The sequence below is a fragment of the Crocodylus siamensis genome, chromosome 4 (genome assembly GCF_052110815.1).
Source record: "Crocodylus siamensis isolate JL-2025a chromosome 4, ASM5211081v1, whole genome shotgun sequence".
Classification (NCBI taxonomy): Eukaryota; Metazoa; Chordata; order Crocodylia; family Crocodylidae; genus Crocodylus; species Crocodylus siamensis.
Genome location: NC_143398.1, coordinates 112,201,452 through 112,226,083, shown reverse-complemented (window position 1 = coordinate 112,226,083; position 24,632 = coordinate 112,201,452). Strand labels below are relative to the sequence as shown.

The following is a 24,632-nucleotide window of genomic DNA, read 5'->3' as shown; positions in this document are numbered from 1 at the left end:
TGATTCTGCTTTCTTGTACACCAGTTTTCTATTGGGTTAACTCATGACATTTGCAAGAATTATTTTTGATTTACAGAGGTTTGAGGGAGAGAAGAATCAAATGCGCAGAGTCTGCTTCTGGGCTGGTGTGAATTGGCATAATTCCTTATAGTTCAGTGGAGCTACTCTAACTTACAGTAGTCAAGGATTTTCTTCATTGTGTTTTGGACCGTTCCTGTGGAGTGTTGATTGTTTGATTGCTCCTTTAATCCAGAAAGAGCTGAATGCAGCCACAACTGTCACCAGTTTAGTTTGATTTGTCTAATCCTTGCAACAGGCTTTCACCTGATCCCACAATCTGAATACTTCTACCAGAATGACCATCGCTCATGGCTGATGATTTGCTTTGGCCTGTCTTTCTAATGCAAGTGGCAGATTATTTTCCTGTTGTTTGTCAGGGCTTTCACTAACACAGTTGTCGAGTCTCACGCTCTTATCTGCTGCAGGTGATGTTCAGAATTATCACCGTACTGAGTCTATGTGTGTATGTGTGTTTGCGAGTGGGTGGGTTATAACAGGGCAGAGGTTAGAACAGGTCAGACGGTGTACATACACACTTCAAAAGTGTTTGTTACTCCACTAGACAGACCCAAAGGACATCAGCAGAAGACCCCTGGCCACATTTCCCAGGCCTCAGCTACACAGTGGATTTTAAAGTAGCCTCTACCACCAAAGGAAAACCTGGTATAAAATGGTTTGGTATTTCTCCAGTTAACTCTTATAGAAACAAGCTGTTTCTAGCCACCTGGAAAACAAGAGGTGATAGCATGATATAGGATTGGTTCTCTGACCAAATCCCAGGACCCAAAGTAACCTCAAGCATGTCAGGGAAATGGAGCTCTGTCTTTCAATCACATTCCTTCACCCATGTATGGGTAAATCTTAGCATTATTGTTAGCTTGTTTCTGTCCTTCATCCATTATTAAGGGGGAAAACTCATGAAAGTGTCTTTTATCTTCATGGCTTCACCGATCTGTTATACATAATGCAAACCTCTCTTGCAGGAACTTCATAGGCATTGCTATAAATATTTTATCTAAAAAATTATTTCATCAAATACTTTAAGGTGTTCTTTGTCGTGCCTTTGTGTTAAATGTCAAATAAAATCTAATTTATTTATTTAAACACACATGCGCGCGCGCACACACAAATCTTAAGTGGCTTAACGCACTTTAGAAAAACATGGCATTCCTTCCTGATGGAGGGGGAAGTATTGAGAAGGAAGGAGATTGCCACTGCTATCTTCATATCAGCCATGAGGAAAAACAAAATTGCAGCAATTGCTAGCTAGCAGCACAATGGCAAATTACATCTGAAGGATTTCCCAAAAAGGCTAAGGCCCAGGTCAAATGAGAGCCTAGGTAGGTTCACCTAATGGGGAAGGGTTCACTACAAAACCAGAGGGCATGGTAACCAGTCTGCATGTCATATCCTGCTCACAGAAGGGGTGATAGAAAAGTCAGGGCACATCACAGGACGTTGGTGCCACATAGACTCTTAAATCCTGTTGTCTTCAATGGGAGCGCAACACTGGACAGGAGAGCGCCCCTAAAGCCTGTTCCACGAGAGGTAAGGGGCAGTTTCTCAAGGGAGAGAACTTTCTAATCCTGCATCCTCTCTCCCATGTCCACACTTTCCTGCTATGCCCCTACGCTGGAATGGCCCATCACAGACATTACTGGAGTGTTGCTTATAGCTCCATATAATTCATATTAGGCATTAAGTTTAAAAGTAGAGGCTTTATGTCCTGCTTCACGCAGAAGCACAAAGCCAAGAAAACAACCCCAACATCTGCCTATTTGTGTCCCAGGGCAGACTCGGAAATAAAAGGGGCTTCCAGAGGGAAGAAAGAGGGTCTAAATTTGGGCTGGTTACCAGGTTTTCTGCTGAATGTAGGTGCTGCCCTTGGTACTTCAGCCAAGCAGAGTTATCTCTTCTCCCCACCAACCTTGCCCTGCTCCAGGCACTTTAACTGCACAAGTCCTTTGTTGCACAGAGCCCTCAGACAAGCTGCCGCACTAGGTCTGACAGACCACAGCTCTCACTTCTAGGAGTTGCCCCAGAGAAGCCACTGGGAGATGAATATGCTCGGTGGACCGAGCCCCAGGAAATTACCACTCTGACCCAACTGATAGAAGAGCCCTCCTACATCTGACAGGGCTCCACTTGTCCCGACATATTAAACATCCTGTCCACCAAAAGCCCCACCTCGCAGTGATGGAAATTAAAACTGCTGTCATCGGCATCTGGCTTCTGCATCTCAGACTGACATGGAAAGGAAAATCTTCAATCTCTCTCTCTCTCACATACACCTTTAAAATAAAAAAGTGCCTAAAACGTGTTCTGCTCTATTTTAACATCCTGCAGTTTATCTTCCTAAACCTTGAAAGGAGACAAAGTGAGTGAGTGAGCCTAAAGCCTTACTAATTAATACCTTCTTCTCCTGACTGCATGTGGAGATGTATTCCCCACTAAAAATATAGCCTTAGTTTCTTTTAATGCCATCTTTCTGCATGTCGATGGCAGAGGCTCTAAGTTGTCAGCTCCTCCTTCTGGAGCTTCTTCTCCCCCCACATTTTTGAAAGCTTTATTATGCAGGGAAAGAGGGCGAACTTGGGGTTCTGGAGAGCGAGGACTGGGTCACGTGTCCTGCAGGAAGAGCTCAGTGAGGATCACAAATCAACCAAGTAAGAGACCTATGCATAGCATTTGAGTGCAAGAGGCCTTCCAGTGGAGGTATCCAAAAAGCCCCTTCTCTGTTCCACAAAAAGAAAAAGACTAAGTGAAGGGCTTCACCAACCCACAAGGTGAACAGGACATTTGGCTTTGCTTTGAGAATACAAAAGCTGGTGAGAAGGAAACACAAAATCTGCTGAGTGGGGGAGGCAGAGGAGAGTCCCCCAAATGCAGAAACATCCTTCTTTGTACCAAAACAGGCCAGTGTGTGTTTGTGTGTGTGTTTTGGTGGAGGAGAGTGCCATTCAATTCCATCCCTTGGAGGAAAGGAGACACCCCTTGAAAGATTTCTTGGTCTAATCTCTTTGCTCTGCTTTCCTAGCACTGCTTGGTGTTTCCTTTACTCAGCATGCTCTGTAGGTACTCTACCAGACAGGTGTATTTACATGTGATGAGTTCTGCTGGTTCTGAGCAGAGCTCTTGGTACAATGCTCCAATATAACAACAGGAACAGTTTTTGGTGTTCGGAATGAGGCCATCTTTGTGTTCTACTGCAGCTTAGGAAAGTCTCCTTCTCCTGCTCTCTATCTCGGGACAAGCTGCTGAGAGAGGAGGGGATACCAAAGGGCGATGAGGAGAAAGCATGATGAGTGTCACAAGTTCTCAGCTCCAGCTCAGCAGGCAGCGGCGGCGGCAGCGGCGGCGACAGTGGCAGCGGCAACTCCTTCTCCCCACCCCCAAGCTACCCAAAAATCAGTGCCCAAGAAAGGTGAGTCCATTCCCATCAGAGACTGGTGAAATTTTGCGTGGCAAAATCTGTCAGGATAAAGGCAGGGTTGGAGGGTGGGGGGAGAGGGGCAGAAAGAGCAAACTGAAAACAGAAAGCAAACAAAGCAACGAACAGTCAAATTTGTCAGGAGTGGGGCAGTGACAAACTACCCTGGACCTTGGAGTGGTGGTGGGGGTTGAGCCTGAGCAGGAGGCCTGTATGGAAATGCAAGCTCCTGGGTTGGCAGTTTCTATAGATAGCTCCTCAGGATGAAAATCATCTCAGGGGAGAGTGGGAGAAGTTAGGTCAGTTCATTCGGGTTTTTTTTTTTTTTTCTTCTTTTACTAAAAAATAAATCACAAACTAGACCTCTGTAGACAGAAAGGGTCCTGGGGAAAGTCTGTGCTGTTTGGTGCTGGTGGTGTGGCTACACTAGGCTGCGTGAGCCACTGGAGTACCTACGCCTCTGAAGCAGGGAGCTGGGGGGGCAGTACTGGTGCGGGTGGTTGTAGGGTGGTGGCGGAGGCGGTAGTGGGGGCTGATGGATGATTTTCACTGGGGTCCCTTGGAGCCCGCTGCCTGTGCTGCGCAAAGGGGTGGAGCTACAGGAATCAGAGGTGACGTAGCGGGTCAGAGTCTGGTTGAGGGCCGGCTCCATACGAGCGAGGCACGGCTTGTCCAAGACAATGACTTTGACAATCTGCTGGCACTGTACAAGTGTCCCCGCTGTGGCAGGGTATGAGGGCACCAATGCTGTCTCCAGCCTCTCCCGTGGCATGTTAGGATGCGTGCTGGGCGGCATTCCACTCTCGGGCCCCAGGGCGGAGTTGTGCTGGTACGTTTGAAGCCTGTTGTGAATTGACACCTAGTTTAGAAACAGTCAAAGAAGCATTAAATGTTACAAGACTTTTTCCCATCTGCTACTACTGGCTGCCCTGAGCCCCCACAACCTCTTCATCAGCCATAACCCACCCAAGAGCACGATCCCCAGCTACAGCCCCCTTCACCCTCCCAGCAACTGTACCCATTCAGCCTCCCCATCTGGAAGTCAGAGACCCCATTCTCTCCCTCACATTAAAGGCCCAGTCAGCTTTTCCAAACACAGTGCAACTTTGATTATCCAAACATCATAGGAAGCACGACTAAATTGTGATGGTAGAGGCTTCCAAGGATTCTCGTTGTAATGAACAGACCTGGGAGGTCATGCTCTTGTTATAGGCAGTGTGGGAAGGAATTGGATCGCAGGGTTTCAGATAATCGAGGTTGTACAGATCTGTAAAATAATATTGGCTGAGCCCGAGAGAGACTCAAGCCTATCCCAGCTCCCCTTCTAAGCAGAAAGGTGCACCGCCTGGCTGGCTAATCTGTTTGCAAAGGGAAAAGCAGCAATCTGACAAACTCTAGCAAACAGCAGCTCACTCTCATTCATTTGATGGTTTGTAAGTGAAAGGAAATGATTAAAAACAAAAATTACCCAGCTAGCTTGTACCATGATAAAAGAAATTCATGATGAAATGGCAGCAGACTAGATCATCTCAGAGAATGGAAATGCTCTTCTGCTGAGGAATATTACAGGGTGATCAGAAGGGGAAGGGAAAAGGCAGAGAGGGCTTTTGGCATTTCCACAGGCAGAGACCTGAAGAGAGTCACACGCCTGTGGGTACCTGCTGGTTCCAGTGTGAAAATGAGGGGGTGTCATACTGTGGAGCTTCTCATGGCTCCATGGTTTCAAGCACCTCCCAGCAATGGAAAGCTGGAGGACAATGGACTGACTGACTGACTGGTGGCAGGGAAATGGTGTGCCCCCTGGGCAAGACTGGGTGATGTCACAGTCCCCCTGGCAATGGTTAGTGGCGAGGTGGCAGAGCTGTGCAAGGCAGACTGAGGGTTGGTAGAAAGGTGGAGCTGCCTTAAAAATTTGGTTTCTGCCAGGGACCATTTCCCCCTATTGCTTTGAAGGGGGAAATATGCCTGCAGGTTGATAGCTTCCTTCTATGAGAGCAGGGGTGTGTGGGCCAACGGTGGTGCCCCACTGGACTGTCAGTCTGTCTGGGCGATGGAATCAGACAGTGGCAGCTGGTGTCTGCAAGGAAGAGTGTGCTCAGCAGGAATAAGAACTGAAATAATTGAGCTTTCCACAGGAATGGGTCTCTGAGGCAGTGGGATCTCCTAGCAAAGAATATCGACTGGGGTATGATGTGCTAGGGGCTCCAGAGTTCATGGAGGCAAGTCTGCGAAGGGAAACACCATCCCCAGTGGCTGATTTAGGGACTGTCCCGCAGGCAATGATCCTGTCTGTGGGGAAATGCAGCTTCCCTTGCCTGCAACTTGGGAATCAATATATACAAGGGAAGCACTACATCAAGAGAGGAAAGAACTGCCCTAGGAAAGGGTTAATTTAGAGCAATGGAGATCTTCAGGGGAAACAAGATTTTCTAGGTGACAGAGCTATGGGGGAAGTTGTGCACCACTAAGGCAAGAGGGCTGTCTGCTAGGAGACAGCAATCCCTGCAGAAATAAGTATAAAGAGGACAGCAGAGCTCCCTGCACAGGAAGGCAAGTTTTGAAGGAATGCTTTCCTGTGTACTGGGGTGCTACTGAGTGTGTCCTTGTCCTCATTAAAGAGGATGATGTCTAGGGTGACTGAAGAGCTTGTGCAGGGAAGCTGGGTGCCGGGAAGGTTGCATGTGATGCTGCATGGAGTTAGCAATGTCAGTGGCCTGTCAGGGAAGTCTTTAGTTGTGTTTTTTCTCTCCCTTTAAGCAGTAGGGTGGGTTAGTCCACGGCAGTTGGGAGCTCAGTCCATGAGGGATGTTACAGTTATAAAAACGGATTGAAAATGCTTTGAAGTTTAGTTTGGATGTGAAAGTTGTATTACCCGTCCTAGCAGTAACTTTTAATTGTATCTCTGGAAATTGGTAAAAGTGTCAGTCTGGCTGGGGAGGCATTGATTAAAACCTGAGAAAAGAAACAACAGAGAATGTGAGAAGAGCTGAAGTGAGAGAGAATTACTTACCTCAGCTGTTCTGCACTCTACTTACCTCCATTGTGCTGTCCGAGACCTTCTCCCCCAAATCCTTCTTGCCTTTGGAATAGAACAGATCTCTCAGTAACAAAGGCCTGTCTGACAGGTCTCATGTCATAGCCTGACACCTGGATTGCTCAGTGGGGCTGGTAAGCTGCTTGCTATGCAGCCTCTGGAGTGGTGGTCCCAGTCCAGCCCAAGCTGACAGCAATTTGTTGTTATCGTCAGCTGATGGCTACTTCGTGGTGAAATAGGCTTGTGATCCTAGCTCAGTTTCTTGTCATCTATGACCCAAATCCCCATTGCATCTGCTCTTAATTGTCCAAGAGTTGTAGGCCTTTGTGGGTGTAAAGCCTGCATTATATCATGGTGAATTGTTAGGGTTGCAGCATGTTGGCAGAGGTAGGGGAAACAGAGCTGACTGTACAGTTGCCCTTGTGCTGATCTGTTCCAGGGAGGGATTGAGTGTGTTTTTCAGGGCTTGTAACCTGGCACCTTTCCCCATCAGCATGTTCTCTGGGCTTATTTTTATTTGGGTAGACCATGAAAGAGGGCTTCCCAAGACTCTTTTAGAGTATCTGTGGAAGAGATGAACCTAGTTCATTTTCACTACTGACTGAGGGCTTGGGTGGTCACCACGAGTGGTGGTGTGCGGAGTATACCCATGGTGGTGACCACGTATTTCCACAGTGTCTCCCGCATGTGGAAACACTTGTGTGAGGATACAAGTAATGGCTACAGGTCTGGCCACTGTAGAAAATAACCTCTCACCTGCTGGAGATCCTTGCTTGGACTGTGGTTCCATCTGAGCCCCATTGGTCTTTAACGTAAAAGTCTTTGCTCCTTGCTGCTTCTCCAGCTCCCCTGGGAGACAGAAGGGTAGAGGTGAGTTATAAGAGAGAAGCAGAGGGATGAGTGGGGGAGAATACCAAAGGCATGCCTATGTGGTGCTAGGCAGAGCTCTGCTGAGATGCACTAAGCTGGCACCACAAGTACTAACTCCTGAACCAGAAGGGGCAGAACTTGCACACAACTTCTGTGCTGCAGCTACTTAGGGAGGTAACATGCACAAGGTTGATGGGACATGCCTTGGTTCAGCAGCAGCCTGCTTAAACATGGCACTGCCTTGTGCTCTATAAAGCCACTAAAAGAAACTGAAAGGAAAGGCAGCAAGGAGACTAGATGTAGAAATGTGTAAGAGACAGACTGGAAAAAAAAAAGAGTCAGTGGGAGGCAAATGGAGACAGAAGGGGAGGAGAGGCTAGAGAGAGCACGTATTGTGTATGTGTAAACACTTAAGATGCCAGTTCTGGCCTAGAGTTTGACACCTGCAGTTTATCCTGAGTGCCACCTGACTCCATGAGTGCTGGGAGGGCTTTCACTCAAAGGAGGGCTGCCTGTAGATATAAAGGCAGCAGATACCCTGCTGATCTAGTCCAGCAATGAATAACCAGGGTGTGAGTGCTGTGAGATCTTTTTAAGGGTGCTGGGGCTGCCATATAATATTAGCACTGTTAGGTGTGCAAACACCTACATGTGATTCATGAGATAAATTCTCTGAGTTCTTTGGAAGAAAAGAATTTCTCGATTGCTTTCTACAGTCAAAAAACAAGTGAAAGCTAGAGCTGGCATTTTCCAAGGTGAGACTTGAGTCTAACAAGATTGAGAACTTCATAGAATTTCACTCAGTAGAAAGGGACTTGCCCAGAATCATACAGGAGGCTAGTCCTGACTTCCACAAGAGGAAGTGCCCTATCCACCAGGCCCCTTCATCTCTTGTGGGGTGAGCTGCCCCATTGTGAAGATTCACACAAATGCAAGTTCACACACACAGAAGCTTTTTGGGCACACACAGGTCATATCTGCATATGATCATAGACAGGGACAAGCACACAGTTAAACATACACCCCCTCACTTTCAGATACCTTCCTCCCAGCCTCCCAGACACATGTACATACATATAGTAGGGTTGCATGGAGTTTGAATCACGTTGGAAGCCTTACATTCAATTCGTATCTGCTCTAGTTCCATCACCTCTGCTATTGACTCTTTTAGATCTTCGACAAATTTCTGCATTTCTTCTGCACCCAGAGCACAGAAGTGTAGTACCTGTTTCTTCTCGGAGCCTGAAACTGGAGTCACCAGAGTGATGCCATGTGGGTAATCTGAGAACAGGACATACAAACACATTGACCAAATGACAAATGCAGACCTAACAGCACAAACCCTAGCATGAGATGTGGCTGCATTTCTACCAGCCCAGAACCTCTAGCCCAGAGCACAGGATGCAGTGCATTGTCACAGCATGTTATAGTACTGCATCTGGGACCACCACAGAATTGCAGCCCAACTGCATCAGCCCTGCTTGTGCACAGCATAGAAAGTCTGACCTTCAGCACCATAACACAACATGCAGCCACTCACATGGCAGCAAGCTGCCGTCAGTAACTGGGATTTGCCACCGCTGCCACGTGGCGGCATCCCTTCTGCTACAGCACAGTACAGCACAGCAGAAAGGAGCTCTGCACCAGGTGATACAAGCTTAGTACTACTCTACAATGCAGAGCTAAGGCATTCTGAGCACCAATGCACCTCTGCTGTGACTCCACCAATGAGAGTATAGCATCCATTGGCAACTCTCAGACTGAAAGCACAAACCATGTACTTCTGACATGTTCAGGTGCTTTGGGAACCTTTAGTGCTCAGAGGTGACTGCAGCCCACCTCAGTAGGGGTGAAGAGTACATAGAGGGACAATAAATCCTTTTCTCATCCAGTAGGACATCAGGGGGCTGGGACAGAGAGAAGTACACCCTGGGGGTGCACGGCAATGGAAGCCTAGTCCCACTGAAGTCAATGGCAAAGCTCCTATTAATTTAATGGAGCCAGCCTTTCACCCTAAGTCTCCAGGCAAGGAAGAAAACAGGGATATCTAGGAGTCACAGACTCTCTCCAGCACCACGTGGGCTGGGATGTGGCTCTGCTGCCCATGGAGAACTGCAGGAAGGAGATCTAGAGGGTATGTACCTATATACACTCATTTCATTCCCACTCAACCAGAGGCATGATGGCGAATGCAACAGAGGACAGATGCAAAGAGGCTGAAAAGGTAACAGAGGGATGAGGTCTGGTGTTCTGAGACCTAAGGTAGGTTCAAAGAGGAGCCAACTGCAGGCTCCAGCCAGCAGGAGTAGCCAGTGCAGGGACTTGGAAAGAACTTTCTTGGTTTGGGTTGGGCTGTATCTGCCCTGTTGGCTGGTTGCTCCAGCCCTCCTCTTCCCCTTCCCTCAGCGTCTTCACTTCAGCTTCACTCCTCAGCTCCCTTTCCCCTCCTCCTTAGCTATCCCCTCTGAACTAAACCCACCAAAGATGTCTGCTGCCATCACATCATTCACTTTGCTTGTGCATTACATATCTCTAGTCAGACTGTGAGTTCTTTGAGGCAGGGACTGTACTTGACCCTCTGTTTGTATGGACCTTCTACACTGGGGCCCTAGTTCTGGTGGGTCCTTAGACATGTCTGAAACAGATATTAATTACACTGATGATGTTTCTGAGGTCTAAGCCCAGCTCTGACTGAATCTCCTCTCCGACCTAGGCACTTAAATCCTCCAGATTCATCTGCCCCTTCTGTAAAATGTAAATCAATCAGGGTGGAGCAGGAATGAATTAGTCTGCCTGCAGAGTGCTGTGGTGATGGAAAGCTTTCTCCAAGGGGGGAGTGTCATTACCATCTCCCTTCTCCAAAACACAGTACGTGAGTTCATGCACAAATGCCAACAAGGAGCATTAGGAGCTTGGACAAGCACTGTCATCCCCTTCTTCTTCACCTCCCTCCCAGAGCCCTGTGCCATCCATTACCCTGAGTGTCGCTGGCATTCCTCTCCTGGCTTCAGGAATGACAGATTATGGCTCCCTTCCCAGACCATCAAGGTCAAGCTGACTAGGCCTGGCTTATAGCCACATTTTTGGGTGCAGTTCCAAGGGCTCTAATCTGTCTCTTGGAGCTAGTGATGGTGTAGGAAGAGGGCCAACTCCTGTGTAACAGTGACATGAAAGGCAGAGTTGTTGTGGGGGTAGGAGGGCAGTATCTGTCAGGGAGGGAACAAGCTCAGCAGTAAGGGAGTGAAGTCTGTCTGTGCTGGGTCCTTTGACCTAGGCAGTAGCCATGGGGTCCTTGGCCATACCACCAAAGTAAGCCATCCCTTTCTATGCAGGGAGGGCAAGTAGGCAACATTATGATGATACATAGGAAGGGAGGGATTGTGGAAGCAACTTCTCCCAAACCCACTGCTCCCACATGACCATTAGGCTTATGTGAAGTGGCTAGTATTTGCTTCGGATTTGGCAGATTCAGGGGATGGTGATTCAGTTCAGTGATTTGAATCACTGTCCCAATTTGATTCAGCCGAATCTGATTCAGCCAGGCCAGGCCCATCCCCAGCCCCTCTGCCAGCCCGGCAATGGCTGTCCCAGCTGCCAGCACTTGTTTTAAAAAAAAGCCCCAACTCAGCAGGTGTTGCTGGGTGGGGGGAAATTCCTGCTGCCCCTCTTTGCATGGGGGCGCTCTGCACGAGCCCCCCACCCCTCCCTTGCTCTCCCAGGCCCCCCCCCGTCCCCTGCCCAGGCCAGTTCCAGCCCTTTAAAAAAAAAAAAAGAAACCAAAAAAACTCTCAGACTCACTGCTCCTGCTGGTGGGGGCGATCCCTGCTGCTCCCCGCTGCCCTGCGCCATGTGAGGGGCTGTGCACGAGCCCCCCAAAGCCCTGAGACTGCACTAGGAGCAGTGAATCCCAGGGCTTTTTTTTGTGCAGAGCCCCCCATGCAGCATGGGGTAGTGGGGGGGGAGCAAGGAGCACCCTCCCACTGCCTGGCAGCACCCAGTGAGCACCAGAGCTTCTTTTTAAAATACCGAGCTGGGGTGGGTGGCTGGGGGGTGGGTGGGGGGCAGGGGGCTGCCAGGGGTCTTCCCATAGTCCCCCCCCAGCCCCACCTTCCCCACCCCTAATACTTTACAGCTGGGAGTTGGCTGCAGCTCCCTGCTGCAGCCACTGGGGATTGCCCGATTCATCAAAGCTCTCCAAATCTTTTCCAAAGATTCAGAGAGCTTTAAATCGAGTCGGACCTTTAAATTGGTCCTGATTCTAGTTGGATTCAGAGATCCGGCCACTGAATTGGGCCAAATCTCCTCCAAATTGAATCACCACCCAAAGCTTCGCATAGCCCTAATGACCATAATCCATTCACCCATCTGACAGCAGCTGGTTCAAATGCCCCCTTTCAGGTTCATGGGTTGGGTGGGATGATGCTTCACCTGCAAATCCCCCTGAGGTTGCCCATCCATGGTAGACTTACACTCATTCTCAAAGAGGTGAAACTGCATCCCCAGCAGGCCAACTGACTTGCAAAATGTGTAGGTCGAGGAGCTTTTCTTCTTGGGACAAAGCTTAAGGATCTATCAGAGAGAGAGAGAGAGAGAGGCATCAGCAGTTAAGGGAACTAGGAGAGGGGGAGGCAGCAACAGTGCAGACTGTGGAGGTCACACTAGGAGAGCTGCTTAGTGAGTTGTGAACACAACATCAGGATAACTGATGATAACGGGGGGGCATTTGTCAAGTGCTGCTTGTGTCAGGCCACTTTGCTCACCATCGCTACTGCTGAGTCCTTCAGGATTTCTAAATGTGCAGCCCTGGATCCCACACAGCCCTGTCTCCTCAGGGCTTTGTCTCATTAGCAGCCCCCCTGGCCAGTTTGTGAATGTACCCTGGGTTGTTCTCCCCCTATGGACAGGCAGTGACATTTAAAGGTAGGAGAAGCCAGCTGTAAATGCCTCCTGGTGCTTACCAAGGTACAGGGAAGTATGTAGGCTGCCCTGCTCCTGGGGAATATGTCCTCCCCTGTACAGTTGCTCTTAGTCTCATTGCTTCCCTCTTGGCTTTGAGATGGTGCCAGTAGCAGGGAGCAGTTTTTATAATCAAACTCCTGCATAGGGTGAAATGGGGGAAAGGCTCCTTGTGTCTTCTTGCCTTTATATACCTATCCAAGGGACAGGCATAGTGTCTGGCCTGATCATAAGAACAACTATCTTCTCAATCTGCCTTGAAATTACTCCTCAAATCTCACTGCTCTCCCTTAGGCCAGGCTTTCCTCCCATGCCCTCTGCTCTCAGGCTTACCCCAATTATTCATTGTTTGCCTGTGGCCTATCTCAATTAGACTAGGACAGGAGCCCCTTCTTCAAAGGGCCACAGACATCTTTGGCTATCCACGAGTAACAAATAATCTACCCCAAACCTCACTGCAGTGGATTTAGATGCGTGTAACAATGCCTGTCAGGAAGGATTTAGCTAGCAGAGGGAGCTGTGCCTATTGTGGCACTGACAGATGAAGAAAGAAGATTCACTAGGAGGCAACAGGGCTGGGGTTATTGTGGAGGGTAATGATAGTCCTTGGATTGTTAAAGGCTGTCAGAGGGCACGCAGCTGTTAGGGAGGGGTAACAGTCTGGGTGTAAAAGGATAACAGAGAATCCCTTCAGTGCAATAGCCTGATAGACAGCTGCAGATACCGTGGCCTGTTCCTAGCCTGGGAGAGGGAGATGCTGTGGCCTGTTATTAAGAGAGGGATATTATGATCTGTCCTTCGGATGGGAGGGAGAATTCCATTGCCTGATTTTACCACCAGCCATTGTCCCTTCCTGTTCTACCCTTTTTGGCCATGTGCACCTATGGGTGAAACAGCTCCTCTAAAAAGCAAAGCTTTCTCTTTCTCTGTGCCTATTTGTGCCCTGCTCCCAAAGCACACTCACCACTAGCAGGTCGTTGAAGAGGAACACTTCCCTCTGGTGAGCTGCTTGCTTCTGCACTTTGTTCACATCGGTCACCTCGTAGAGGCGGCTGCAGCAAACCAGCCGGCGGTGTGGCACAGACAGAACCTGTAAGGCCCATGGGAGAAGTGAAGTGGGCAGTATCCCCACTGCTGCCCACCAACTCAACCTGAACGATCCTGTATTTCACCACTAGCCATTCACAACAACATGCCAGCAACACAGACCACCTTTGCTCACCCATGTCCTCTCATCATCATCACCTTTTCTAGTTGACCCAAAAAGAACTGGCTTATGGCCGTTGGCTCTGAGGTGTCTCGGCAGCAGGGCAGGAGGTAAGCCCTATTGCTCCTGCTGAATCAGATCTCCATGTGTCTGGTTTATGTCGAATGTGTACAACTGCTTGTCCTTGTGTTTATAACTTTCTGGCCCTTCCTTCAGCAAATTATTTTGCACAGCTTGAGCCAAAAGGTGTGTTTTTGCATTATTCACTGGTGACTTTGAAGGAAATCACCTCTGGATTTGGGGCTCTGTTAACCCTGCAGTCCTCAGGGAACTCATTAGAGAGTTGAGCTAGACTGCTCTCAGTCAGACCTGAGCTTCTGATGTCCTCACAAGACCTGAAGGAGACTCTGAAGCCCTGTGGAGCTATCTCAGCATCAGCAGGCAGGGCCAGTGATGAGATTCTTGGCCAGGCAATTAGTGTACCAAGCTAAGCCAAATTCTGGCCAAGGAGACCCAAACCAATTAAGAATGAAGGAGAGAGGGAACGAAGGCAGCAGGACAGACAGGAGTGAGGGAAAAGAAAGAAGAGATTTCAGGAGAAGGCTGAGTGAAGAAGGGAGGGCATAAGGAGGCAACAAAAAGAGGAGTGAAGGGAGGAGAAACAAAGGAGATTGCAGGAGTGAGGGAAGCAGGGGGGAGCAGCTCCCAGCAGAGGGCAAGAACTTACAGTTTTCATCCCCACTATGGATTTCTCCACCTTGGTGACATAGGTCACATGGTCCTCATTGGATTTGAGCTCTTTCTGTTGGATCCTCTCATAGATCCCCACCACCAGCTCCCGAGGAATGTCAGCGCCATCATCCACCCCTGCAAAACATGGGGAACTTAGGGCAGGCTGAGCAAAAGGGAAGAGCTGGTGGCCCCCGGTACAAGCTGATGGTCTGCTTTATACTTAACATCTAGGCAGTGTGGGGAGGGTGCAGAGACAGGAATCATCTCTTGCTACTATACTGTCTTCTGTTCTGATATAATAGGCTTTATGCATCAGCAGGAAGGGAAGACATCAGGATAATGCAGAAGATTTCATTATTCCTCTGCTCTGCATGGTGGCTTCTTTTCATGTGTTCCCTTAGGTTTTATAGCCACAATTTCATATTCATATATCTCAGACCACTCAGCAGCAAACCTGAATTGATTTTGTATAATCGTAGACTTTAAAGGTGGAAGGGGATATTTAGGGATCCAGACTCTACTCCTGCAAATGTGGGACTGAGTCCAACTGTGCTTTTTAGTAGTTACTTTGTCTAATCTAGGTTTAAATGCCTCTGCTGACTTCGACCCCTTTTGTTCAGAGACTGCTCCATCGTCTAACATGCATCATGATCTCAATAGTCAACCTGCATTTTCTCTGTCTTCATTCCATCCCATTCCTCCTAGTCATAGTGCCTCTGATCATCCTGTGTAATTCTCCTCCTCCTCTCTGGTGTTCACATCCTTCAGGTACTTACTGAAGCCCTCACAGACAAGCGTGTATCCTCATGGTTAGCTTTCCCACAGCCTAGCTGTTCCTATGAAGCTTTCAGGCTTTCCCTCATAATAATCAGTCCCTTCATATTGTTCGTTATTTATCCCTTTATACTGTTCTATATTTAATTCCTTCCCATTCATCTACATTTTCCTGGGATCGTCGTACTCAGATTTGAGGACCACACGCTAGCTGCAACACACTCACCAGTGTGTTTATAAAAAGACATTACCATCTCCTGGTTTCATGGCTGACACCTTTGTGAATGCAGACCAAATGCTGTAACACTTTGAGGTGATGCTTGTAAGCTGGGGCTGAATATTTGGGCTGAATTGTCCAGTCCTGCCTGTAATGTCCTCCTGGGGATTTGGCAGAGCATGGTCTATTGTGAGCTGGCCACGATGGAAGTTCAAGCTGACTGAATACCTTGCTATGTGAACTAAAAGCCAGCTGAAGGACTATATGTAAAAAGTTAATGCTACAGAACAATGTTTTGAATTTCAGGGAGACACATAGTGAGCTACCACAGGGAATGGTTTTAAGTGTAGTTTCACGTAACATTTTCCTTAATGACCTGGAAGCGGGGTATAATGAACATATTAATTTAATTTGTAGCTGATGGTGTAGTAGGAGGTGTTCTGAACAGCTAAGAGACAGAAAAGCAATACAAAAGAGCTGAAGGAGGTTAGAAACCTGGACAGGAAATAAAATGAGATTAACTTTGGGAAACTGCATATGGAGAAAATTAAGCTGAAGATTAGATAGTCAATAGGAGATGGGAACATGGAAAGCAGCAGAGCTAGAGGTGAAAGTGAATGGCAAATTAGACATGAGCGTGTAGGGGGATAAGATGTCAAAATGGGCCAAAGCAGTTTTCAGCTGCATTTGCAGAGATATCATATTATGGTGCTGTGAGGTAATGGCAACTCTGTGTATAAGCTTGTTGTGATTCACAACTAAAAATATGCATTCAGCAGCTTATTACCAAGATAGGAAGAAACTCAAGAAAGAGCAACAGAATAGATCCTGGGCACTGACCTGCATCAGAGATGATTAAGAGGAAATGTATAAGTGGAGCTTGGTTAAGTGAAAACTAAAGCAAGACTCAAGATAAGAGACTAAGGGTGTGAATACCAAGAAGGCCAGGGATGAATTAGAATGGTTCAAAATGATACAGAGGAACTGAAAAATAACAGCATTAAATTAAGAAAGGCTAAACATCAGGGAAGCATTGTTCAAATATTTGAAGCAACAAGGAGGGGAAAGATTTGTTTAGTGTGAGCCCACAAGATGTAAATACAATGGAACTGAGCAAAGGAAAATTTGAATTGCATGGACAACTTCCAAACAGTGTGAGATAATAAACTGTGATAATAACTTTCAAGAAAAGCAATAGCAACCATATAAAGAGAAGGCTGAACAAGATTGCTGGAGAATATACTGTAATGAACAATCTGCACTGACCCCACAGGCTGATGGGCTAGCTGGGACCTACCAGGTCTTTTCCATTTCAAAGCTTTGGTCAAATGCTGGGGCAGAGCGAGCAACAGCATAGGCTGAAGAAGGCCTGGCTTGCCTTTGGCTTCAGCACCGGCACACGCAGGGTTTGGAGCGCCTGGAGTCAGAAACTAGGCAGAGCAGCTCCCTACCTCTCAGGTTGCGGATGAAGTCCTCCAGCATCATCTTCCTGTCGGGCTTGATGTTGGGACTGTACATGTCTGTGTTGAGTAGGATGATTGCAAAGGCCAGGATGAAAATGGTGTCTGGGTTGTGGAACTGCTGGACCACATCTGGATTACACATGCAGTATCTCTGGCTGCAGTGGGGAGGCATGAACAGACATATACTATCATGAGTATTCTACTGTCAAATCAAAAACTCATCTACCCCTGCATTATGGCACCTGCTCCCTTTCAATGGAACCACCTCACAAAGGAGCACATCCCTTCCTTGCACCACATTTGCCTTCACTTGACAGGGAATAATGGGCTCATCCATCACAACCACACTGTGCCATTTAAACCCCCGTCATACAGCCCCCTGGGAACCTGCGTCTCAGAAATGCTGTACAGGCTGGTGGAAGGGAGAAGCCAGGCTACAGCCTCATCTCTCATCTGGCTTTTCAAGTACACAGGACCCCTAGGAGGGCACTGAGAATAGCCTCATAGTATTCCTCTAAGTGCCGGGCTGCAGTTGGGTGTGGAGGTGTGTGGGTCACCAAAGTAGAAGTAGGAAGGCTCCTTGTATGCTCTTCCTCCAGGGCATCCATGTAAAGGCCAGTTCCCCCTGGTCCCAGGATGCTGTGTGCTCTGAACCTCATGCTGCTATCTTTCTAACAAAAGTTTTTTGCTCTGCACTGTGAATGCCACTTAATTCCAGTGAGACAGATGCTCTGCCATAGCAGGAATTGCTTGAAGTTGCCCATCAGCCAGTATTTACCCTGCTTTCTGTCACTCACTCCCTTGTCACCCCTTCACTGTTACCTATGTCCTGCCCCAAGTCTGTTTCCACCCTGCTCAAGTCCAGTCTTCTCAGTGTCAGCAGGGCCTCAAACAGCTAAAGGAGTGCTGAATCGCAGCCATGCACTTACCTGAAGGCCTCAATTAACCGTTCGACCTTCTGGGCTTCTCCCTGAACACGGATGTGGGCCTGGAATTTCCGCAAAGCTTCATCCAGCTCCATGCCTGAGAAATCCATTTCATCCACCACACAGCTAGAGGGGAAGGAAACAAAACCTCTTTCAGCATTAGCCCAACAGTAACACCCTCTCTGGGGAGGCCCAGCAGCAAGCTTATTGATTGACACCTTGAGAATTAGAGTTGCTAAGGAAACAATGCTAATTCACTATGAGAGGCAACTAAAGCCTGAAGACTGCTTACTTTACAGGACATGAAGAGGGACGGTGACCCCAACAGAACTGCCAGTGGAGTCTGCAGCAGGTGAGCATTTCCTGTGTATATCCATTTATTTACTTATTCATATATCTCCAGTCCACTGGCCATCCCTTCCACACTGATAGATCTCCCTCAAAAAACCCATTCACTAACTCACTGCACAATTTGTCCACAGCCTGTCCCGCCTATCCATTCCATTCCTTTGCTCCAGACTTCCACCCAGCTATCCCCACACTTTCACGTCCCCCGTTTTCTCATGCATTCATTTCCCTTCGCCATCCCTCCCCTCCTGATACCTCCTCACTCACCCCATACTGCAGTCACAGAATATCATCCATCTCTTTTAAGATCAAAGCCAGCTGGAAGGAAATAGCGAACAGGAGGCTTGGCATACAAAGGCTGCACAACATGCCAAGGCCATGTAAAACTATTTTTGCTCATTCATACAAATACTAGTGATGCAAATCAGTTTAGTGCACCCATTACCCTAAACATCCATTCTACCTGTCTCCATCTACTCTATCAGTTACACAACCATTCCTATTAATTTCATAATATCTCTGAGCATCCATCCCATCTCCAATCATTTCATCTTTCCATCACTCACCTGAACAACCGGCACCCTCTGTACCTCCGTAAGAGACTCTCAGTTCCAACCCCTAATTTCAACCCCATCAATCTATATTCCTTTTGTCCCATATCACTCATTCCTGTCCAAGGCACACCTTATTCAGACAGCAGTTTATCCATACATCCTATCAATACAGCTTTCACTCTCCTCCTCTTCACCCATTGATTTGCCGTTCAATAAACAACTTTCAGTTCTTTCCACCATCTCCCATCAGTCCATCCCCATAAACCTGCATTCCTATGTCTTTTTTTCTTCCCATTCTCATTTCTTCAGACAGTTTTGTGCATTATATCCCCACACACACTCTCTCCAACCACTGCACTCTCTGTTTCTGCCACTCCACCTCATAGATAATTGCTGAGTTGATTTACAGGAACACAAAGATAAAGGACTAGAAGAGACGTCTTGGCTTATTGAGTCCAGTCACTGTTACTGCAGGCAACATGCCATATAATCCCTTTCATGAACTGATTAAATTACATCTTAAACTCCTTGGGCTTTTTGCCCCCCACCTGCCCTGTTATTCCTAATGGAAATCTGTTCCAGAACCTCACTGCTTCAATGGTTAGACACCTTCTAATTTCCAGACTACATTAATTCACATCCAGTTTATGCCCACGAACTTGTGCCAACATTGTCCTTAATCTCTCCTCCTTCCCTGGTGTTTACCTCCCTGATGTACTTAGAGAGAACAATATCTCCTCTCAGCTTTTACTTTGCTAGATTAAATGAAGTCAGGCTCTTCAGCCTCAATTCATATGATATTGCCCAATATTTTAGTAGTCTTTCTCTGCACCTGTTTCTGTCTGAGGTCATCTTTATTGAATACAGATAATCAGAACTGTACACACTAGTCTCACTGGGGGCCTTGTTCAATGACATTAATGCTTCCTTATCTCTACTCAAAATACTTCAATTATAGGACATATGAGAATTGAATTTTCTTTGTGCACGATTGTATCATATTGATGACTTATAGTTATCTATGATCAGCTAATAAACCCAGCTCTTTCTCTTTCTTGTGTTGTTTCCAATTAATGAGTTCCCACCTTTTAGCATAGATTCCTGTAATGAGTTTATAAATGGATACCTTTGCCATTTATTTTATACAATTTTATCCTGTTTCTATTAATGCCATCCTCTTGATTATCTAGTACTTCCTGTATGAGGTTCCAAATGAGAACTGCCCCCCAACTTTGTGACATCCTTCGTCCCAGGTCATTAATGAAAATATTAAATAGGATCAGTGCAAAGACCAATCCTTGAGGAACTCCACTAGGAATCCCTTTCAAGCCCTTGCAGTTCCCATTTCTGCATAGTCTGTTGCTATTTTCTCTTGAGCCAGTTCCTTATTCACTCTGAAGTTCTTGTTCTAGTTTGCATCTTCTGTAACCTAACTTATGATTTCCCATGTAACACCATATGTAATGCTTTAGCAAAGTCCACAGTAATCTACCACATTTCCCTCGTCTAGAAAATCATTTTTTTATTAAAGAAAGTTGTCAGGTTAGTCTGGAATATCAACCTTCGGAGTGCATTTATCCCATCTTATGTTTATCTCCATATTTTTCCTTCAAAAGGTCTTCTAAAATTTTGCATAAAATTGAGGTAAGACTCACTGTTGAATTTGGGACCATGATCCTTCTGCATCTGGTGCCCGGGTTCCTATAACCCTCCCAAAATAAATCACCCAGGCTCTTTCTCAACACAGTATGCACATAGATAGAAGAAAGGAATAGAGAAAAGAGGGGGGGGAAATTAGTGTGGCTGGTGTCTCAAAAGGGTCTTTCTGTTCAAAGATGAATCACAAAAACAATCAGAAATGGCTTATAGAAGCAGAGAATTCATGTCTCCTCCTCCTTCCTCCCCCCCCACTTCCCTACAGACACATACACACACGCGCGCGCACTCTCCTGCTTTCTCTTCCTTTTGTTATTTTAATTTTTCAAACGCTTGCACTCGTCCCGAGGGAGGACATCAAGGCATTTTGTTGCTCAGCATTTAGGTTTGATAGCAAGAGAAGCTTTACTCTGGTTAATCATTAATGGGTTCATAGCAGTAGCCACCTTTGCAGATGTAGCACTTAAAAAAACCCAAAAAAAACCCTTGCCCAGTGCATTACATTTCCTTGCACTGAACCGCAATGAAAACTCCTGCTATCACTGCTGATGGGATGGCCACTATAGAGAACCAAATAGATCTGCCACTGCAGCCTCTCTACTTTGTCTCCCAACTCATGAAAGCTGAGCCTTTCTTCAAGACTCAGTTCCAGCCTGTGGCCTGCAATGCCATGAAGTAAGCCTAAGGTCTTGCACATCTTAACCTGTTTACACTTCTCTTACCCACCACCACTAACTTACCATTCACAGCCCTCCCCAGACACTTTGCTTTAAGACCAAACATACAGCCTATGAACTAATTTTGGCCCACAAAACTGTGACATCAGGCTACTCAAAGTTGGGGTGCAGGGCTGGTGCAACATGGCCTGCTGCAGAATTCAGGGTCCATTAGCCCTAATGGACATGGCCATCAGCAGAGGAATGGTGAGTGAGAGCTGTGTAGATAAAGTCCTCACTTGTCTGCCATTGCCCAATCTGCTTGGCCACTCCCTGACCCAGGCTGCTGCTGCCACCAGACCCATGCCACTAGACCTGTGTCACCACCCCAGGGGCTGCACCACTGCTGGTCTGCTGCTGCTGACCTCAGACCCCCACTGCTGACACCAGAATAGTTACAGATGCTACATGCCCCTAAAGATCCAGCCCAGGTCAGCCCCTACAATCCAGAACCAGCAGAGGGCAAAGAGTGGGTTTGACACCCCTGGTTTAGAACATCGCATTTCCTCTCCTTGTGCAGGTGCCTTGAGCAATGGAGTCCCTTTGAATAAGTGCCTCCTTTTTTCAAGTGCCACCACTAGCAAGTAAATTAGCACCTTATGAAAAAAATGGTTCAATTCATACCTCAGAGCTATTGTTTCTGACTCAGTGAAAGCAGGTAGGTCTTGGTGCACTGGTTACACTCACTTTGTATTTTAAAGGTTTTCTTCACAACTGTCCAAGGGCCCAGATTTACTTTTCTTTCACTTGAGTCTCTGGAAGGCAACTTCAAAGGCCAAGGGAGGATCCAGAGGGAGTGCCGTGGCATAGTCACACCTGCCCCGGCTTTCAGACCACACCATAGAAGCAGTAGACAGGGACTATTTTAAGTCCCTGAATTAGGTAAGATTCCCCATTCCCTTTCCCTCTGTGCTTATGGCATGTCCCCTGCCCTCCCATTCCCCACTCTTCCACCACCTGCTTCCACTGTTTTTACTGTTCCCAGCAGCCCTAGGAGTACGGGGGAGCTCCCAAGCTGCTCCTACCCTGCTCCAGCTTGGTTGTGTGTGGAGCCTAGCTCATCCCATGACAGCAGTAGTGTGTAGGTTCTCCTCCCTGCCCAATCCCCTGTGTGTTTCCTGCTGGCCCTGGAGCAGCTGTGGGGAGGAAACCCCACCATTACTACTGCCACTGGCTTTCTTCCGATCTGAGTCTGGTTCCCTACACAGCCCAGATAGAGAGGGGCAAGAGCATCTCTGGAGCTCCCCCACAGCCCCCAGGGCACATGGGGACAGTGAAAGCAGTGTTTGGGGGAGGGGGGAATGGGAGGGAAGGGAAGGGGAGGTGCCGCTGAGCATGAAGGAAAGGGGCGGAGGTGTCAAGAGCAGGGGAAGATTCTTATCTGATTTGGAGACTTAGAAAAAGTCCCTGGCTTCCGCTCCTGCAGCACAGTCTGTCCATCCCAAGGAGGTTGGGAAGAAATTGGGAGTAGGCGTGCGGCCACCCTTGCAGCCCTAGTTACTGCTTCTATGCATCCCCCTTCACAAAATCCTGGATCAGCCCATGCCAAGGTTTGTTAGGTGCCTTCCTGCATGGTCTTTTGCCCCCGTCAGAGGAGCATGTCCCACACACTAAGAAACAGAGGGCTGGTAGAATGGCTAGTAGGTGGCACAGTTTGGCATTCCCTATGTTACAATAGCCCTGCACTTATTTTGTCTCCTAGGTTTACTTAGTCCCAGTGAAGCTTTCTGTGGTGTTTAGGAACTGTTAGCTGTCATGTCTAGATGCTGGTTCAATGGTACCTGACTCTATATATTCTTCATGAAACTGCAACAAGGAGGGTCATTTGTTTCTCTAGAGTTGCCTTGACTAACCTAGCTAAGTCATCAACTGACCTTGTGTTCCCTGGTTTCAGGTGAGGGATCATGTAGCTTGCTTTTATTCACCAGAACTAATGGATCTTGCTTACTCTTCCAACATAGCATCACTGCACCTAACAGGTGACTATGCCAGTTGGTTAGGAGAGGCAAGGAAGTGGGGGGCAATGTAAGTGCCTGACAAGATCCCCTCCAGATACCTTATCAACTAGGACTCTGAAACAAGTCATGAAAAGATCTTGCAGTCCATGCAGAATGGCAATCATCCCAGTACATGGTGGGGATTGGCCTCTGGGGGCACATCTACACTGCTGGGGAGTGCTCTAGTGCAGTGGTCTCCAAAGTGGGGTGTGCAAGAGGATCCATTGGGGTGCAGGAAGAAATATTAGAACTTCTATTTATATTTATGTTTTATCTAAAAAAATAAGAAAGAAATTAAGCTTTACTAATATTTAATATACCGATTGACACTGGCGCCCTCACTCAGTCCGTATGTCAGACGGTCACGTGTCACATATGGTACGCGAGGCATCCTGAGGGAAGAGTGGGAGTTCCACAACGCAGAGGTACAGTAGTACAGTGTACAGTGGTCTCCAAACTTTGTACAGTGTTACACTGAGTAGTACATGTATATAATTTATAAATAAATAAATATACATATATTGGCGGTGCATGCTCAAAAATGTTTTACTGATAGGGGTGCGCGATCAAGAAAGTTTGGAGACCACTGCTCTAGTGAACCAGACGCACTCACCTGTGCTACATCCTGAATTTGAATTCAGGTATTTGTTACAGTAGGGCACAGGCACGTGCCAATAATCTCAGTGTCCATACAGTGCTCCTTAGCATGTCCTTGACACTGGGAACTTATTCAATGCTCCAGAGAAGTCAAGGTGGTGCAGATGGAAGCATGCAAGGTGATGGGCATGGGCCTCAGAACCTCATCTCTGTGCCTGAATCAAGAAGCTACCAGCAACTGGGGACATAACAGAGAGCCCAGGATTCAGGTGCCATACACCCACAGGGGATCTGATTCCAGGTGCCGTGGGACTGACCAAGGTAGGACCCAGGGCCTGGCAGTTAATAAGATAACTTTTTCTTGTTATAGGAGTCAGAGATGGTGCCCTGTGGGCCTTGTGCCCCAAAGTAGCATGCCCAGAGGCACATGGGATGTATGTTGAGGCATCATGCCAGTGACGATTGTGCCGCGAGCAGTTTGCCCAGGACTAATAACAGCCATAGAGACTTATGGTGAGAGAGTTCTGAGAAGGCAGGAAGCAGCTGTGCTGTGCTGTGCAGGCCTTGGATTTGCTCAGCTGAGCGCAATGACCTATTTTCCAGCATTTCCACTCAGGTGACAATGCAGCAGGAGCGGGGCTGCAACTAAAAGCGTTTGTAATGAACTTCCAGCCCACGCTCGGAGAGGCAGCCAGGTGGAAACTTTTAAAACCACAAGACACAAAAATATGAATAAATAACATCCCCCTTCCCCAAAAAAGAAACACGACCTTGGGGCAAAATGGGAGAGAGAGCTCGACTTGCATGAGGGAGGCTGCATGGCTTGTGCCAGCCTGCGCATGCAGAGATGCCACACTGTACACACTGCCTTCCATGCACAGGGGGACTGGGCCAGGTGTGCAAGTCCTCCTCACTCAAGGGATAAGGTTACAAAGGTTATCCCTCCTCATTGTGCTTGCTGCTAGTCTTTGCAGAAGACCAGCTGTGCTGCGCATTCTGGCCCTTCCCAGATTCACGTGGTCACACTGTGCATGTCAGCACACTTGGTGGTGAGACACCAACACTGCATATATCAGCCTTCCTGGCATGATTCAG

General features: G+C 47.6%; 1 protein-coding gene across 5 annotated transcripts in view; it reads right to left on the bottom strand.

Annotated features, from left to right (window-relative positions):
- Positions 1–1,169: 1,169 nt before the first annotated feature.
- The window catches only part of IQSEC3 (IQ motif and Sec7 domain ArfGEF 3), a 151,226-nt gene continuing 127,763 nt past the window's right edge, over positions 1,170–24,632 (bottom strand). The window contains exons 6-15 of one of the 5 annotated variants that reach the window (XM_090043385.1): positions 17,673–17,795; positions 16,732–16,898; positions 14,285–14,424; positions 13,315–13,440; positions 11,864–11,963; positions 8,514–8,675; positions 7,281–7,373; positions 6,526–6,569; positions 6,363–6,442; positions 4,214–4,332 (exon numbers count right to left, since the gene is read on the bottom strand). In XM_090043385.1, coding sequence (XP_089899511.1) covers positions 6,368–6,442; positions 6,526–6,569; positions 7,281–7,373; positions 8,514–8,675; positions 11,864–11,963; positions 13,315–13,440; positions 14,285–14,424; positions 16,732–16,898; positions 17,673–17,795 — 1,030 coding nt within the window. In that variant the 3' untranslated portion in view covers positions 4,214–4,332; positions 6,363–6,367. Of the gene's footprint in view, positions 6,443–6,525; positions 6,570–7,280; positions 7,374–8,513; positions 8,676–11,863; positions 11,964–13,314; positions 13,441–14,284; positions 14,425–16,731; positions 16,899–17,672; positions 17,796–24,632 lie in introns of all 5 variants that reach the window. The other 4 variants (XM_090043386.1, XM_090043383.1, XM_090043387.1 and 1 more) reach the window with 4 other exon arrangements.